We start from the raw sequence: 16,051 nt of genomic DNA on the forward strand, positions 1-16,051 counted from the left end.
GGTCCTCACGAGACCGGTCCATGAGAAGGAACCGAGCGGCGTTGTGCGCGTGCATCAAGCTTGCGTATGTACATATACGGGGGGCGTTTGTTCGAAGATAACTTACTTCTTCTCTTTATACTATGCTATTACTTATATAGAAAGGAAAAGAAACATTATAAAAATATTCACATAAATACATGGCTATGGGAAGACCATACGGATCATATTGCTATGTCAATTGCTTTCATGTTAGGAATTCCGGAGTAAATTTTCAACACCCAAGTAAATTTAATGTTTATAAATTTTTTTGTGCTAAATGAAATATTTTCTGTATTAACTTGAACGTTGAAAAATCAGCCCTTGTTATTTGTATACTTGTATAATGTTTGGCACAGTATTTATAAACTACTTTAGAATATATGAAAATAAGGTACATAGGTTAGATATCAAAACATATATTTAGTACATAGTATACTTGGCATCTAATATGGAAGAATCGTCTAGTTATGCATGTTTCATGAAATATAAGTAGGTATTATAATATTTTAAGTACATAAACTACTAAGTAAATTGTGCCCATAAAGTGAAGTTGTCAAGTAAATTATAATATCAATAGTAAACTATGAGTACTACTAAAGGGTATTAATATAAGACAAGAAATACAATAATAACAGTTAGTTTTTAGCAATACAATAATCATAACCATCTCTAATCATATTTCTTAATGCAAAGCTTATGAAAATTATTCAAGTATGATGCTACTACAGTTTCATATTATCATAACATATTATATTATTGAAGTGAAACTTCTTTATCGGGGTTGGAAAAAAATTTAGTGTAACATTTTTTGAAAGAAAGAAAAGAAATTAATTTTCGTTACGCGTGACATTTTTCCGTTACGCGCCATCTTTTTCCTATCCCTACCACGCGTGATTCGACGTATTTCTGTTAAGTTGCATATTATAGTAATTTTTTTTTTTAAAAATAAGATCTTAAAGAAGTTTCACTTCTTACGTGTATACACTAGTACACGCACACATTTTTTTGTAATTAATCAAAACAATAAGTTTTTGGTATCGTTTGATTTTAAAGTTGTTTTTAAAAGTGCGTATGCGTAAACTTAAATGTATTTTAAGTACAAATAAGTACGTTACAATTAAATATATTATATAAGCTCTCTAAATTAACAAGAACACAACATTAAGAGTACCATTTAAGTACCTACTTTATTTCTATTGTAACATACATACATATACCACGTATATTCAACAGCGAACCAGCACAATTATTAAACGAAGTTAAGAATAAATTAATAACTAAAAATATAGTAAGACGTTACGAAAATAATTTTATAAAATTAAATAAAGATTACGACAATTATAATTATTGTTACCGGTTTAAATAATAGAATTACTTAATTAAATTAAGTTACGGTACATCATTATTAAGTATTGTAACAATGAACACTGTTCCAGAACCACCAACCAGAAACCTTTAAAATAATAAAATTACACGCAAATTTTGTAAAAATTAAAATCAATTAATCAAACAATTCTTAATCAGATCAAAATCAACAAAATCACCTTTTTTGGTACCCGTAATGTTTATGTAACATTAAGCAAATGTCACACTCAGAATAAAATTTAACAAAAAATATTTTTTATCCGTTTTCATGCGGGAGAAATTGTAAAAAAATCGCGATGGCCGTAAAATTTGTAACCTTAGCAACTGTAACCATAGCAACGACGATACTCTTCACAAAATATTCGTGCCATCTTGAATCTGGTTTTTATTTCAGGAAACTGATAGAGAAAAATTGCGATAGATAGTTCGAGAAAGCATAAGTGAAGGCTGTGGGCTGAATGCCTTTATATCGGGAAACCTTGTGATGATAAACCTCTTCTTTTCGATTTATGCTATGAATGGCCCTTTACCTTAAGCAAAACATGAAAATTCCTAATATAACACCTTTTCTAATGACACTTTGAGATACTAATATAATAATATGAAATTGGCATATTATTATTGTGCAGAGCGAGAAACAGAATACAAAACATTTTTGTGTGACAAGTACAATCCTTGCTATCCGACTTTTCGATGCATGTTATCTCACTCGCACTGGTAGAAACAAATAGTTTTGTCTCCATCGTTCTACGTGTACGTTCTACGTATACGTCTTCATTTATAAATTTTAAGAGTGGTACATTACGTAGATGGTATCAAAGCCGGAACTATAAAATCAAAAATAAGATACCAATAAAATAAAAAGGGGAATTAGTTAACGTCGTCATGGAATGCTGGAAGAAAAGGATATATATTATTATGTTTGCGATGATCCGTAAGTACCAGGCGGTGGTCTATACTCTTCAGGCAACGCCATAACTTGCTTCTTTGTGAATGCGTACTTTTTTACGCCTATGTTCTTATATGTGTTCTCGCGACGGCAACCCTCGCTGAAATATAATTTATATTTGTATTAAAACTAAAGTAGGGTATATAATAAATTAAAATACGAGATCGTATGGGTATGAGATCCCTTAAATTCCAATTATGAACAATTTAGGTGCAAACTTTTTAGTACCCACTATCAGGAAATTGAAACTTAACGTCTCGTTTATAATGCACAATTAAAATACACACTATATTGCGCAACCCACTAAGATTACTTACAAACAAGAAAATTTTGGAAGAACGTAGGGATGAATATTTGTTACTATGCAAAAACTGATCGGATCTGTATGAAATTTGATATTTAAGTCTGGTTAAACATATAGGCTACTTTCTGACCGGACACTACAAGAGTGACTCCACGGGCTCCAAATATATAAATGAAACCAATTTCGCGTTGTCACGGCATCACGTTCGAACGGCTGAACCGATTTCGATAATTCTTTTTTTATTATATTCCTTGAAGTACGAGGATGGTTCTTACGAAGAGAAAACGTAAATATGTACCACGAGCGAAGCTGGTCCGCCACAGCTTCGCTCGTAGTATATATAACTTTAAAACAACTGTGAATAAAGAATCCGACTAATATTATAAACGCGAAAGTTTGTATGTTTGTTTATGGCTTTATGCAATAGCGAATATAAAATATAGCATACCTCCTCATAATATTAATAGCTTTCTTCATCTCATGTTCCGCGAGATGATATTCGGCAGACAGTATGGAACATTGCTCCAGTGTAACGGACATTCCGGTCCTGTCTTTGGCACTTTTGCACGATGTAAACCTTATACCTGAAACATTGGGATTATTCAAATTTATAGATTAGGCTATGTTTAGGCCTCGGTTTCACGAAAATTGGGACAACTGTTTAGGCGTGAACGCGTAAAAGACAGACAGTAATTAATATCGCATCAAGGTTTTTGAAGTGGAACTTCTTTAGGCGTGTTGAGAATAAAATTTCAAGGTCGTGTCATGGCAATACAGTCATCATGGGGTATGGCGACGAATTTGGAATATAATATGAATCTTGCCAAAGAAGTTTCACTTCTGACAAGAGCGTGTGTGAGCACACACGCTCTTTTTTTCTAATATTTGTGTCTAATGTAAAATTTTTTGTTGTAATGTTTGTTCGCGTTCACACCTAACTGGACCGATTTTAATAAAATTAATTTATCCAGCTGAAAACAAGTTTTTTAGAATTATAACGCTATCGAAGTCACAGAAAAGCTAGTTTAAATATATTACCGTTCATGTGACGTGTAGCGAGTGCTGCTAAATGCAACACTTCTATATTCTTTGGCACTTTCTTATGCACGGCTATCTTGAGAGTCTCCATTACTTCTTCCAGCGGTTTCAGTCGGGATGAAGCTGTGTTAAAATAAATAGATAGATAGATAATGTAAATGATTATCGCCATTTATTTCAACAACATTCAAGTTAACTTCTGGGAATTTTAATACATTAAGGGCTGATTTTTCAATCGTTGGTTAAAACTTATTCGTCGAATAACGTATTAAACTACCATTTCAAAAATGTATTCTAATTGTCCGTATTTGACAGTTTACAGGTGACATTTTAAAATGTTCGTGTAATACTTTATTGGACGGATAAATTTTAACCAAGGATTCAAAAATCGGCCCTTAATATCACTTAACCAAAGTAACAGTATTAATAAAAAAACTTACCTCTGTTAGCAGCCAGATAATCAGCAGGGAATATTTTACAATACTTATGATAGTATTTGTTCAGCCGATCCAAATTATCGTTATTAGAGTGATACTGGGGCGTTGTCTCGCCGAGAGCTTCGGCCAACGTCGCTTTGTCGTTTATACCGATGTTGAAGAACACCGCCGTTATTGTGAAACTTAAGTGCTGTGAAATAAATTTTAATATATATATAAATCTCGTGTCACAATGTTTGTCCTCAATGGACTCCTAAACCACTTAACCGATTATAATAAAATTCGCACACCATGTGCAGTTCGATCCAACTTGAGAGATAGTTTAAATCTCAAATCATTTTAGAGAAAGCGGGCGAAGCCGCGAGCGGTAAGCTAGCTAAGCTAGGATTTTAAACGAATTGCGTTTTGAAGTGAAACTAATAGGTGTATTGAGAGTAAAATTTCAAAGTCGCGTCATGGCAATACCGTCACGTTATGGAATAAGGCGACGATTTTGGTACCTTTGAATATTGCTAAAGAAGTTTCACTTCTGACAGGTGTGCTCAGCACACACGCTCTTTTTTATTATGATCTACTACCCGACGTGGTTCCAGGTGAACACGCGGGGAAAAGTAAATGTTTCAATAAAGTGCATTGGAGTAATTCCCTATACGGGGCAAAAACAATTCTTATTATGAAATTAATACGTTACTAGTGATTTATTAAGCAAAAATGTATGCTAATATTATCAAACCTATTTAATATCTTCCTGAAATAACTTCACGATACTTGCAATAAAGCAATACTTTAGAGTGGTATTCACAATTTTCCGGAATTACCCCACATCCAAAATACCCCCAATGCACTATACTCATAAACCACACACGGTCTTACTAATAAAATGTTACCCATTCGCTATTCAATGGATTAGTTATTGCAATAACCTGTCTTATTTTATGATTGACGTTTCATGTAAGCAAGAGCAGGATACAGCTATGGTAGAAAATGGTTGAAATTTATCCATTGTTTAACTTTTTATTAGTAAGGCCGTAAGAGTTTGAATAGACTCCGAATAAAAAAAATTATATGATATTGAAATTGGTAACTCGGACTTACCTCTTTTTTGGTAAATTTGGAGTAAAGCGCGTCAGATACTGGAATATTAACCTTCAGACTTCCTCTCGCTCCAGACACTTGCGGTGTTGCAGTATTGCTATGAATAATTATTATTACATAAAAAATTATATCATTACAAGTGAATTGACAATTGACAAGGTTATTTTTAATGAAAATTACTCAATTGTTTTCATTTTCATAATATAAATATTATGTCACAAACATAGTAAGGTTGTCCTTGACAAAGTTCTAAATCAACAGACGATTGAACAAATAAATAATACATTCACAAGTGTTTTTCAAATGCGTACAAACTCCACGAAATGAATTTTACAATAAGGTATTTTGTTTAAAATTCCGAACTAAATATGCAATTATATAACACTGAAGAATAACTAAAATCATTTGAGAATAAAGAAGAGAATTGGGAAGAGTAAGGGTAAAGGGAGCCGGAGGCTCCCTTTACACACTGGACGAAATATAGCAGCATTCGCTTGCTATTGTTTCAGTACTATTTCACACAAATTTTCTATGAGGGTGTTGTACTGTGGAGGAAGCGAGGAGGAATTCCTTCTTGAAAAAGGGATCCTCCCTTTTTCCTTCGACCAGTCTGCTCAACTGGCCGGCCGTTAAGGTCCCGATGAATGATCTCAAAAACATTTCACTTGCGATTCAAAGCGAGGTATTACTACAGTACCTTCCACGGTGCAAGCTATACCAATTCGTGCCGAAGCAACTCTCACAACTAATGTGTGTGTGTGTGTGTGTGTGTGTGTTTGTGTGTGCATGTGTATTTATTTTTTACCTGTGTCCAACTTTAGTGAGCGTGAAGAGAACAGTCTGCAGATCCTCCACCGCAACCACCATATCGCCCCACATCGCTTTCTCAGTGGAATACAAACTCAAGAGGCCCTCGAATCCGCACAAGGGCCCTAGATCCGAACTGAGCAGTTTCACGGCTATGTCATGTGGTATCGAGTTGAACCAGCATAGCAAGCCGGATGTCGCAGTTGCCAGCTAAAATAAAACTTTAATTAACTAACCGCTTGCCTTCTCTGGGTTAGTTGAAAAAAAGATAGGGAATAATGTAGTCTGCCTGCTAGAGAATTGTCAAGTGAATATTAAAATTTAGTCCAATAATTAACCGACTTCAAAAAAAAGGAGGAGGTTATCAATTCGGTCGGTATATTTTTTTTTTTTTTTTTTATGTATGTACACCGATTACTCCGAGGTTTCTGAACCGATTTACGTGATTCTTTTTTTGTTCGATGCGGGATGGTGTCGAATTGGTCCCATAAAAATTTTATTCGGCTAGGCCCAGTAGTTTTTATTTTATGAGCATTTTTGTCTGCACTCGATGACTTAATTGGAATGTAGCAAGTAACTTTGATTCACTTCCCGGTAACCGATTGAGCTGAAATTTTGTATACGTATGTAAATTGTATAGCGATGAAACATTATCATGACATAGAGCTGATTTGATGATGGAATCGGAAGGTGGCCATAGGAACTCAGTAATATATTGACTCAACTTTATCGAGTTTGAGCTCGTTTGATTCGTGTTGAAAATAACACTAAAAAGTATTAAATAAAATTAACTGCGTTAAAAACAACCGACTTCAAAAACGGAAAAGTAAAAAATAAAAAAGATTTGATATTATTAATTACTACATATTATTTAGATGTGCTATTTATTAAATAGGTTTGAAGTCGGTGCCAAACACTAAGCACTTAGTATTAAGCCCGTGCACCGACATCAAACCTATTTAATAAATAGCACATCTAAATAATATGTAGTAATTAATAATATCAAATCTTTTTTATTTTTTACTTTTCCGTTTTTGAAGTCGGTTGTTTTTAACGCAGTTAATTTTATTTAAGTTCGTTTGTAACCTTCAAAATATATAAGTTTCCTTTTTATAAATTATTTGGTAGTAATAGCTAGAGATAAACTGGAATCCAATGAAATAGATTTAGCGACCGAAGCAGTTGTCAAAAGCTGATGCTGATAGCTGACCAAATAAAAATCCATATAAGCACAAGAAACATAAGTGGAATATTGCCCTTAATTATCTTGCTCTGTTATATTACAAGTAGTGTCGAAAATAAAATCCACACTAAAAACAAGAAACACACCGCTTGTGAGAAACACGTGTCCCTGCGCGTCTGCAGTGCGGCATGGTCCCGTGCCCAAGCGGGCGACTCGCAGCGCAGACGCAGCGCCGCGTGAGATATACGCGCCCAGTGTATGAGGCACTCAGCTTTACGACGGAACTCGTCTGTGAGCGCCCTTAGCGGATCTAATTGTTCCTCCAATCCATCTGCAAGCGAGAATACTTTTTTTTTTATTCTAGATAGGGAAGCGCTTGACAACAATCTAGCCTAATGGAAAGATAAGATCTAAGATGGTACACCCTTCCCTAGTAGGTACAGGTTCACTTTTCGCTTGAACTCGACGAACATCTTAACACACTTTTTTTATTGAAGTGAAACTTCTTTAGGAGTGTTGAGAGTAAAATTTCAAGGGTGCATCAAGGCAATACCGTCACATCATGGAATAAGGCGACGATTTTGGTATCCTTGAAACTTACCAAAGAAGTTTCACTTCTGACATATTGTGTGCTCAGTACAGACGCTCTTTTTAACCCGAATTTATATTAAAATAAAATTAATTTTTATTGACTGACTACTTGACTGCTAATTTATGTAGCCTACGTCACTACCACCACTACCATAATAATTCAGATTGCACTGACAACTCAAAATCGGTCCAACGGTTTATACTGCAGGGCGTGTCAAAGAAATATTATACATACATACACTCGAAAAACATAACCCTCTTTCTTCCGTAGTTGGGGAAAAATTTGGGAATTTTTTCAATATCTAGTAACATAACCACAGACATACATAACACACACACATAAGCACCGTGTACATACAGTGCAGCGGCGAAATGACAGCACACATAGCTTTATAGAAATGACGATAAATCATTCGGTTTAGTTCGGCAACGCTCCATCTGCCTTTTATTTTGTTATCAAAGATTGGCACTTTGTATTATAATATACTTAAAAAAATATATTATGACCACCTTTATCAATTCTTATATCAATTCAATGTATGACATTGAATATTGTATTAACAAAATTTACCTTTATTTGACTCGATTATTTTGATAACAGATTCAACCACGTTTGCTAAACTAGCTTCGACATCCACAGCGAAATTCTTCAAATAGGCCAGATTAGTTTCTCTTGTACTCGAATCGATCTGACCAATACTCGGTAGAGGTGACTCTTTAGGATCGGAACTCTGCAAATAAACGTCTTATTACAATGTATTGCTATTTGTATGTACAACATACCTATATTAATGGTAGGGCAGTTAGAGCGGCCGTACACAGGCGGCTCGAGCAGTTAACGGCTGAGCGACGTACTCGGACTGCTCGAGCGGTTGGTCGTTGACTGCTCGAGCTGTCACAACTGCGCAGTTGACGGCTTGAAACGGTCGCGACGACTCGAGCAGTACGTGTACGGCAGTGAACGAATAACCATATAATAACCATAGTTCAATAGTTCACGACGCGGTCGCGGCTTCAAGCCGTCGGTCTCAACTGCTTGAAGCGGTCCATGTACGGCCGCCCTTAAATGTTTTCATACAAATAATCTTACGTCTGATTTTATAATCATGAAATCACTTCGCTCGCATAAAATTGTGTCACACTTGAACCTTTCCTTATACAAAGTTTGACCTTGTTTTGTTTTCCTCCTTCTTTATGATGAAATAGGAAAACAGAGGTAACATCAAATTCTAATTTTAGTATAGATTCGCCTGACACATGTTTTTAATGAAAGATTATGATAGTATTTTAATATTAAATTCTCTAGTCATAGTGTTGGTTACCATACTATTCAGAAACAGCTTGACCGATTTTAATGAGATTTTATATTTATAGATACTCCTAACTGCGAAGCAAAACACTATTTGCCGGATCGATGGGTGTTTATATTAAGTACATTATTTAATTGAGATTTGGAAACAGGCAGTAAATATATTATATAGACATCGCAAGGCTTGTAGTGAAAACAATATCAACCAACAATGTTACTAAGGGATTATTTAGCCTTCTTATAAGAAAAGTTAAAATAAATTGATCAAGTAGTTTTTGAGTTCAGTCATAACACACAAAAAAGAAATCAATGGTTTTTTATTTATCATACCTATAATTTTAAGTACATAATAATAAATCTAAATAAATGATAATAGCATTGCATAAATACTTATTGTTTGTAGGCATGATTTAGTACATAAAACTAGGATCTCGTTGCAGTCTGTTAAATATCTTATATTTTATAAAATCGCATTTTATTGCAGCCATAGTATTTAATAACATCTATTAAAGGTGCGTCTAAACGGGCAACATTTTTCTGCAATTTGTAGCTGCACTATTGGCAACTTATTGCCCGGCCATCACAAAAATATTTTATTGCCACGATGGCCGAGCAATCTATGGCCGAGCCATGTGTTGCAATATGTCTGCAATATGTCTGCAATAGTATAGCGCATGATGCAGACTCCTAAACGGGCCGCACAAACCGGCAACAATGGCTGACGAAATCACACTCGTCGCAGCAGCCTATATTGTTTTACGAGAAAAATCAAACAGGAAAAAGCAGAGAATGTGGATTCGACCTTACTTCAATAGGCGTGATTATTTTTTTGACGATTTTTTTGTGACGATTTTTTTTAAATCAAGCCGATGTATCGAAATATCGATTTTTTTTTTCGATATATCGAACTCCGATATTGATATATTTTAAAATATCGATATATCGAAAATCCGATAATTTAAAAAATATCAACAGTCCAAAACAACGAGATATCTGCACAGAATATAGCAATTAGTCACGGCACGGCACAGCCGCACGAGAGCGATTGAAACAACAATAAAACTGGCTGGGCAACATTGCAGTTAAATCGACAGCTCAGCGATCGTCCAGCAACCTATCAAAACAATATCGGCCATTCGCTGCAATGCCTGCAATATCAAACATGTGTCCGGGACATTGCTGCAATATTGCGCAGTGTGGCTGGAATTGCTCGCAATGTTTCCGGCCACTGTGTTGCAGCCACATATTGCAGGAAAATATAGCAAGTACAAATAAGTTATTATAACTTAAAATAGGCTAAGTGGATTTTAATCATTTATGGTTAGTTGGACAGTGGACTGGACACTGGGATTAGGATAATAATATTATATAATTACAACGATACTACAAGTACTATAACAGGATAAATATATCAGAAGGAAAATACGCTTGTAAATATATTACACGAATAGTTTCATATATACTTTATATTAACACATTCACAGTGTACCAGATCATATTGAAAATTACAAGAAATTAATATGTGTTACTTATTATATATAAATATGTATTTGATATTTCATATATACCTAACTTATAAATTTTGATATGGTCGGTCTATAAGATGTGGTCAAAGTCATAAAACGATGTTTAACGAAAAGTTATTTATGAACTGCACTGCACTAACCAAAACAACCTAAATAATCGCATATTTCAAATTAATATTCGCATTGCTTTAAAATAATAAAATATGTTTAAATATTCCAAAATGCACTCCTAACACTCCACCCAAAAAACAAACCATACAATCGCTCCATTGCGACGTAAAATAAAAATAACAAATACATTCGCATTTATAGAAATATCAAATAAACATATTCGCATAATCTTTAAAATAAACTTACGCTTTGAATATTAATACAGTTTTACGCAAATACATCTATAGGTACTGAATAACAAATTTATATTATAAGTATACAAGAGGTATCATCGAGTAAATCTCAAAATAATTCACAAAACAATAAAAGAAACATTTACCTTTCGCTTCATGCTTCCGCTCAAGCTTTCCATGAGACACCGATACGACACTTGTTCTAGTGACGAGGAATTTTTGAAATCATGCCTTAAACTGCCATGTCTCGGTCTATTGCCGTCGAACTTGGACGAATCCTCCTTGCTTTTAACAGGCGACCTTACTGATCTGAACGAGAGGTTGAGCTTGTTCCTTTCTGTGCTATTGAAGTAATCGTGGTTGAACTGTAGGTCTGATGGTTCTATGATACTTTTTATGGAGTCTTGGGGTTTGGAACACCTATTGTGACACATGTTGGGCACACTGGACGATAAGGAAGGTCCTTCTACCGTCGGAGTTGTTTCCTTGGAGCTGGAACTCGACGACGCATCCATTGTATCACAATCCGAACCGGTATCGAAGACGCTCAACTGTTCCGTAAGTTGCATTATTGTTGATATTGTCTGCAATCAATTGAACCTTAAGTACAATAAATACTACTTGTACTATACTAACATCAATTCCAATTAATTACCGGCTTGTCACCATCCTCGCTGCAACCGTGTTTAGGCCAACCGATGATGGCTAACGACTCTTCTATTACTTTAGGTTCCCATAACGCTAACATCCCTTTCGTTTTAGTCTTAATCACTGAAAAGAAATACCCTATTAGTTAATCTCTTTCCAAACTCGATCAACCAAAGAAATAGACACAAAATATACAAACCTTCCGTAATATGTCGCACCTCGATACATTGGTTCGCTTGTATGAGAACGACAATTCTGTCCATGTCAGTAACGATTTCATCCCGGAGCGTCCTCAAAGCCATCACGTTATCATATTCAGTCTGTATTTTATTCGCCGCCGCTGAATTCAGCGCTGCTTTAGTACTGTTTATGTCCTTAACTTGTTGTACTAATCTGAATGTGGAATATTTATTTTAGAAAATTAACTTTCCTTTTCCAATTTAAGAACTTCGATTTTTTTTCTTATATAAGAACTTCTATTTTAACCAGTTGTTTAAATCTAAAAACTAGTTGATATTCATATCATGACAAAAAAAATAAACTAACAAAAAGACTTGAAAAAATCGAACCTAATAAGGCCCCCAGTTCTTTCTGCTTTATGCGTATGCGCAGCGAACGCACCAGCCGTGATAATGTCATGAAATCCAGTTTTATTCAGCGTGTCATTGTGTACCCACATCCTTTGAAGGTGTAAGTTAACGGGTGCAAATTCTAAACTCGAATCATCTGTATTGGAGTGAAATAAAAATTGTGGAAAAATGGTCAAAAACAATAAAATTTTATTGGTGGAGTTCCAACTTATTGGAACCATTAATTAAAAGAAGAAGAAGAAAATAAAATTTTCTATGTTTCAATTTGGTAGACCGTAGAACCAAATATGGAGGAATCTTCTATAAATTGTTGCAACATAAATGTAACGTATGGTCTTGTCTAATTGTGTGATATATCTATACCAACCTTTTTTACAACTTGCTTTGAAGTACGCATGTTCAGCTTGTTGCAAACATTTCTTGGAGTGTGAATAGTGCTTCAGCAACGAAACGTGTATACTGGAGAGATCTAGCTGTTTATTTTGCCAATTACTACAAATATCACCCACAGATAACAATTCGTCCAACAATTCCTTTTCTCTTTGAATGTAAATATCCCTAAAAATATAAAGATATGAATTCCGCTTTCGTGTCTCAAAAAACATTTACTTATAACTTTAATATTTCATTTAAATTGAATAAACTTACAACAATTGCATCGGCAGTTGATAACAAAGTTTCGGTTCCGCCATTATTTCGTGAACATTAATATCGCCACCCAGTCCCGAATGAAACTTGTATGTCATGTGGTGACTATTCACAAAATTTTGCTTCAACATACTCCCGTACGAAGGGAATTTCAATTTCAATCCCAATCTCGGTGGCAACGATTGAGATCTTCGATGGCACTGTATTTTTTGTGGGTTGTCTAAGCAATTTCGATCGTTGGTGTGACACGGGCTATTCCCAGTACATGACGGTTCGAGACTCCAGCCGTTCACAGTTACAAAACCGACTGTTTTATTATCACGTGTTTTTAAAGCTACTCGAAGTCTTTGTGATTCCTAAAATAACACGTTAATTTAATGCATTAACATGTACCACAATAATGAGTTGTTGAGGCCAAGGTTAAATGGCATCTAACTATGTTAATGCACAGCAACAACTGTTGTTTTGTCCCATAGTTATCATTTATCACATAACAGTTTATTATAGTCTACCTACAAATGACTGTAAATAGTTACAATAAAAATCCAATTCTATTTCGCTTACCTGTATTGTACTCAATTGTAGAGTTGTATATCCCATTGGAACAACAGTTTCCGAAACTCGTTCCTTAACATCATACACCACTATTCGGACCATAGCTTTCCCCGTGAGACCATCACTGGCCCGAAATAATACTGTCTTTGAAAAGCAAGGATTACTGCAAGTCTAAAAAATTTTTTTTTCTATACAACTCAATAGTAGATTGCACAAAATATTGTGAAACATTTACCATACACATTATGTAATATTATGTTATTGAGGTACATAATAATCAAAGTATATCCTTACTTCAACTATTTCTGTTGATCCATATTTAATACACAGCTCTTTAGAATATCGTACATATATAACAATAACTGGAGATGGAGGTCGTCCATAAGTATCACATAATAAATTATCACATGACAAAGCCAACTCACATAATGGCACTTCATTCATATCTGGAATTAAGAGTTATTTAATTTTTTTACCATATAGTCTTTTTGTATGTTTTCTTTTCATACTTAAGCCTATAACCAGTAAAGAAAATAAACAGAGCCAAAGATTCATACAACCGCTTCGTTGAAAGTACCAACGTGCGAGCATTTGGGGATGAATTTGATTAACGACGACACGACGCGACATAGGTTAATGTTCTTTCTATGGAACTGTATGAGGTATAACAGACTACGCGACACAGAAACTACGCGCCACGAACATTCGGCAAATTTGACCATTCGGCAAATGTGTCGCGCCTTGTCGTGTCGTGTAGTTACGCCTAGTGCGATTTACTGGTGCCTAGTATCTCACTAGCGCGCGAATGAAGTCGCGGAAAGATTCGCGACGAATTCGCTTCTTCTGGACAAGATCTAAATACTGGTTTACAGATGCTTGGCCCGCACAACGGACGCGTCTTATTTACGAACTCTTTGAAGTGTCATATATGTACTATAACTTGTTATTCATATAAGTGTATATGTCGCAGTCATCTTGTTGAACCTTCTATTTAATTGAATGACTAGACTATACTTCAAAGAGTAATAGGCCCATACTTCTAGTCATTTATTGTTAAGGATTTAGAATCATAGCCTGGCTTTGAGTGTCTGAAAAATAAGTGTATTGTGCTTATCATGCAATAGCAAAAAAAAAAACAATCAATAAATTTCTTTTTCATTTATAAAAAACTGGCTGTGAAGAAAAGGGCTTTATCAGTACAAATATTATATTGTAAATACATATATATAAAAAAATATATAAAACATTTGTACACTTACCCAAAACTATGCCTTTCTGAGATCTATAGACAGACACATCAACAATCGGCCTTATCCTATTCAGTTTTTCTCGTAGTGCTACAATTTGCGAACTAATTATATCATATGGTGCCATTTGCAAAGATTTTACCCAGAGGGTTCTTTCAGATTCTTGAAATGTTGCTAGCCTATAGCACACACCATTATCCCAAACTGTATTAAGAACAAAAAATATATAATTTAATTTATTGAGCACAATCAACAATATACAATTAGTATTACAATTAAGCAATATTTACCAATGTGAAAAGGCCAATAGCCATTCTCATCACATGCCTGAAGTTTTATAACATGTTTTCCAAGCACAATTACACCAATTGGCTCATACCATGGTTCAGAACCTTTTAAATAAAATAGAAGATTTCCTCTTAAACGAAACCACCTTACAGAACATCCTAAAAAATATAAATTTATTTTATGAATGGCCAGTGTAAATTAATTAACATAAAAAGTTAAAAACGTTACTGACCTTCGGAGCGACGAAAGAAACCGTCTTGTTTTTCTTTCATCACCATCACACCTTCACGATCGAAGTTCGGTGAAGTCTGAGATGCTATAGAAGCTAACTCCTGCTTATTGTATCTCATGATTGTCACATAGTTTTGAAAATCAAAAAATAGACAATGCAACAAAGTTTAAGAAAAATAATCTCAGAGATTGGGTGTGTACTTGTTTATTCGAACATAATATTGTTCGAGACATACTAAACAAACATAAGAAAAACATGAAACGAAAAGATGGTGATGTTTCTAGAAGCAATTATAATTATTTTAATGTAGTCACGCATTGGTTTGTTTTAATTTCTAATCACTATTCACCTCACGCTATGGTCAAAATAAACTACATAAATCTTTATGACAATCACTCTGTATTCCCCGAACTAAGCAGATGACATTTCAGCATATGAGTATGACATTTGACTTCCACAGAGAAGATAAACCCCCTACCATTCGTTATTCAGAGCCCCTACCACAGAGTACCTTTTTATATACGGAAACCCCCTACTTTATGAGTAAATCAAAATAGGTAGGTACTTCTTGGTAACAATAAAAAAAAAAATAATGCTAATAAATGTGTCTTTAATGTGTAGGCAAGAGTTAGATATAAAAATTACAGAAAAAAGATACGGATCTCGTATCATTTAACTGGCATTGACTGTTTTTATAATGTTTTTATTCTAAAAACATTCTAAAACATTTCACAGTGATTTATTTGATAAGTTGTTCATCTGCTAACGTTTTGTTTTCGCAGCTAGCGTATTCTTTTTTAAGAGTTAGGACATAATGTGGGACAGTACAAACAGCAATAATGATTAAATAAAACAAGAATAAAACATTGTTCAA

The 16,051-nt window shown here is 34.5% G+C and overlaps 1 protein-coding gene across 1 annotated transcript; it reads right to left on the reverse strand.

Moving 5' to 3' along the window:
- Positions 1-959: 959 nt before the first annotated feature.
- Positions 960-15,563, reverse strand: LOC123705333 (inositol polyphosphate-4-phosphatase type I A). The gene is made up of 19 exons (XM_045654072.1): positions 15,178-15,563; positions 14,948-15,103; positions 14,670-14,861; positions 13,705-13,856; positions 13,420-13,581; positions 12,856-13,211; positions 12,575-12,765; positions 12,187-12,343; positions 11,817-12,010; positions 11,625-11,740; positions 11,116-11,553; positions 8,362-8,521; positions 7,346-7,530; positions 6,015-6,226; positions 5,210-5,306; positions 4,118-4,304; positions 3,678-3,800; positions 3,088-3,223; positions 960-2,435 (listed from the first exon to the last, which is right to left on the reverse strand). The coding sequence occupies exons 1-19, from the start codon at positions 15,293-15,295 to the stop codon at positions 2,303-2,305; spliced, it is 3,465 nt and encodes a 1,154-aa protein (XP_045510028.1). The 5' UTR covers positions 15,296-15,563; the 3' UTR covers positions 960-2,302.
- Positions 15,564-16,051: the final 488 nt, after the last annotated feature.

The sequence above is a fragment of the Colias croceus genome, chromosome Z (genome assembly GCF_905220415.1).
Source record: "Colias croceus chromosome Z, ilColCroc2.1".
Classification (NCBI taxonomy): Eukaryota; Metazoa; Arthropoda; class Insecta; order Lepidoptera; family Pieridae; genus Colias; species Colias croceus.

Coding starts and splice junctions, on each gene's coding strand:
- LOC123705333 (XM_045654072.1), bottom strand. CDS start 15,295: ATGAGATACAATAAGCAGGAGTTAGCTTCTATAGCATCTCAGACTTCA. Junction 12,344..12,574: donor CAAAGCAAGTTGTAAAAAAG/GTTGGTATAGAT, acceptor ACTCCAATACAG/ATGATTCGAGTTTAGAATTT. Junction 3,224..3,677: donor CGCTACACGTCACATGAACG/GTAATATATTTA, acceptor CCAATGTTTCAG/GTATAAGGTTTACATCGTGC.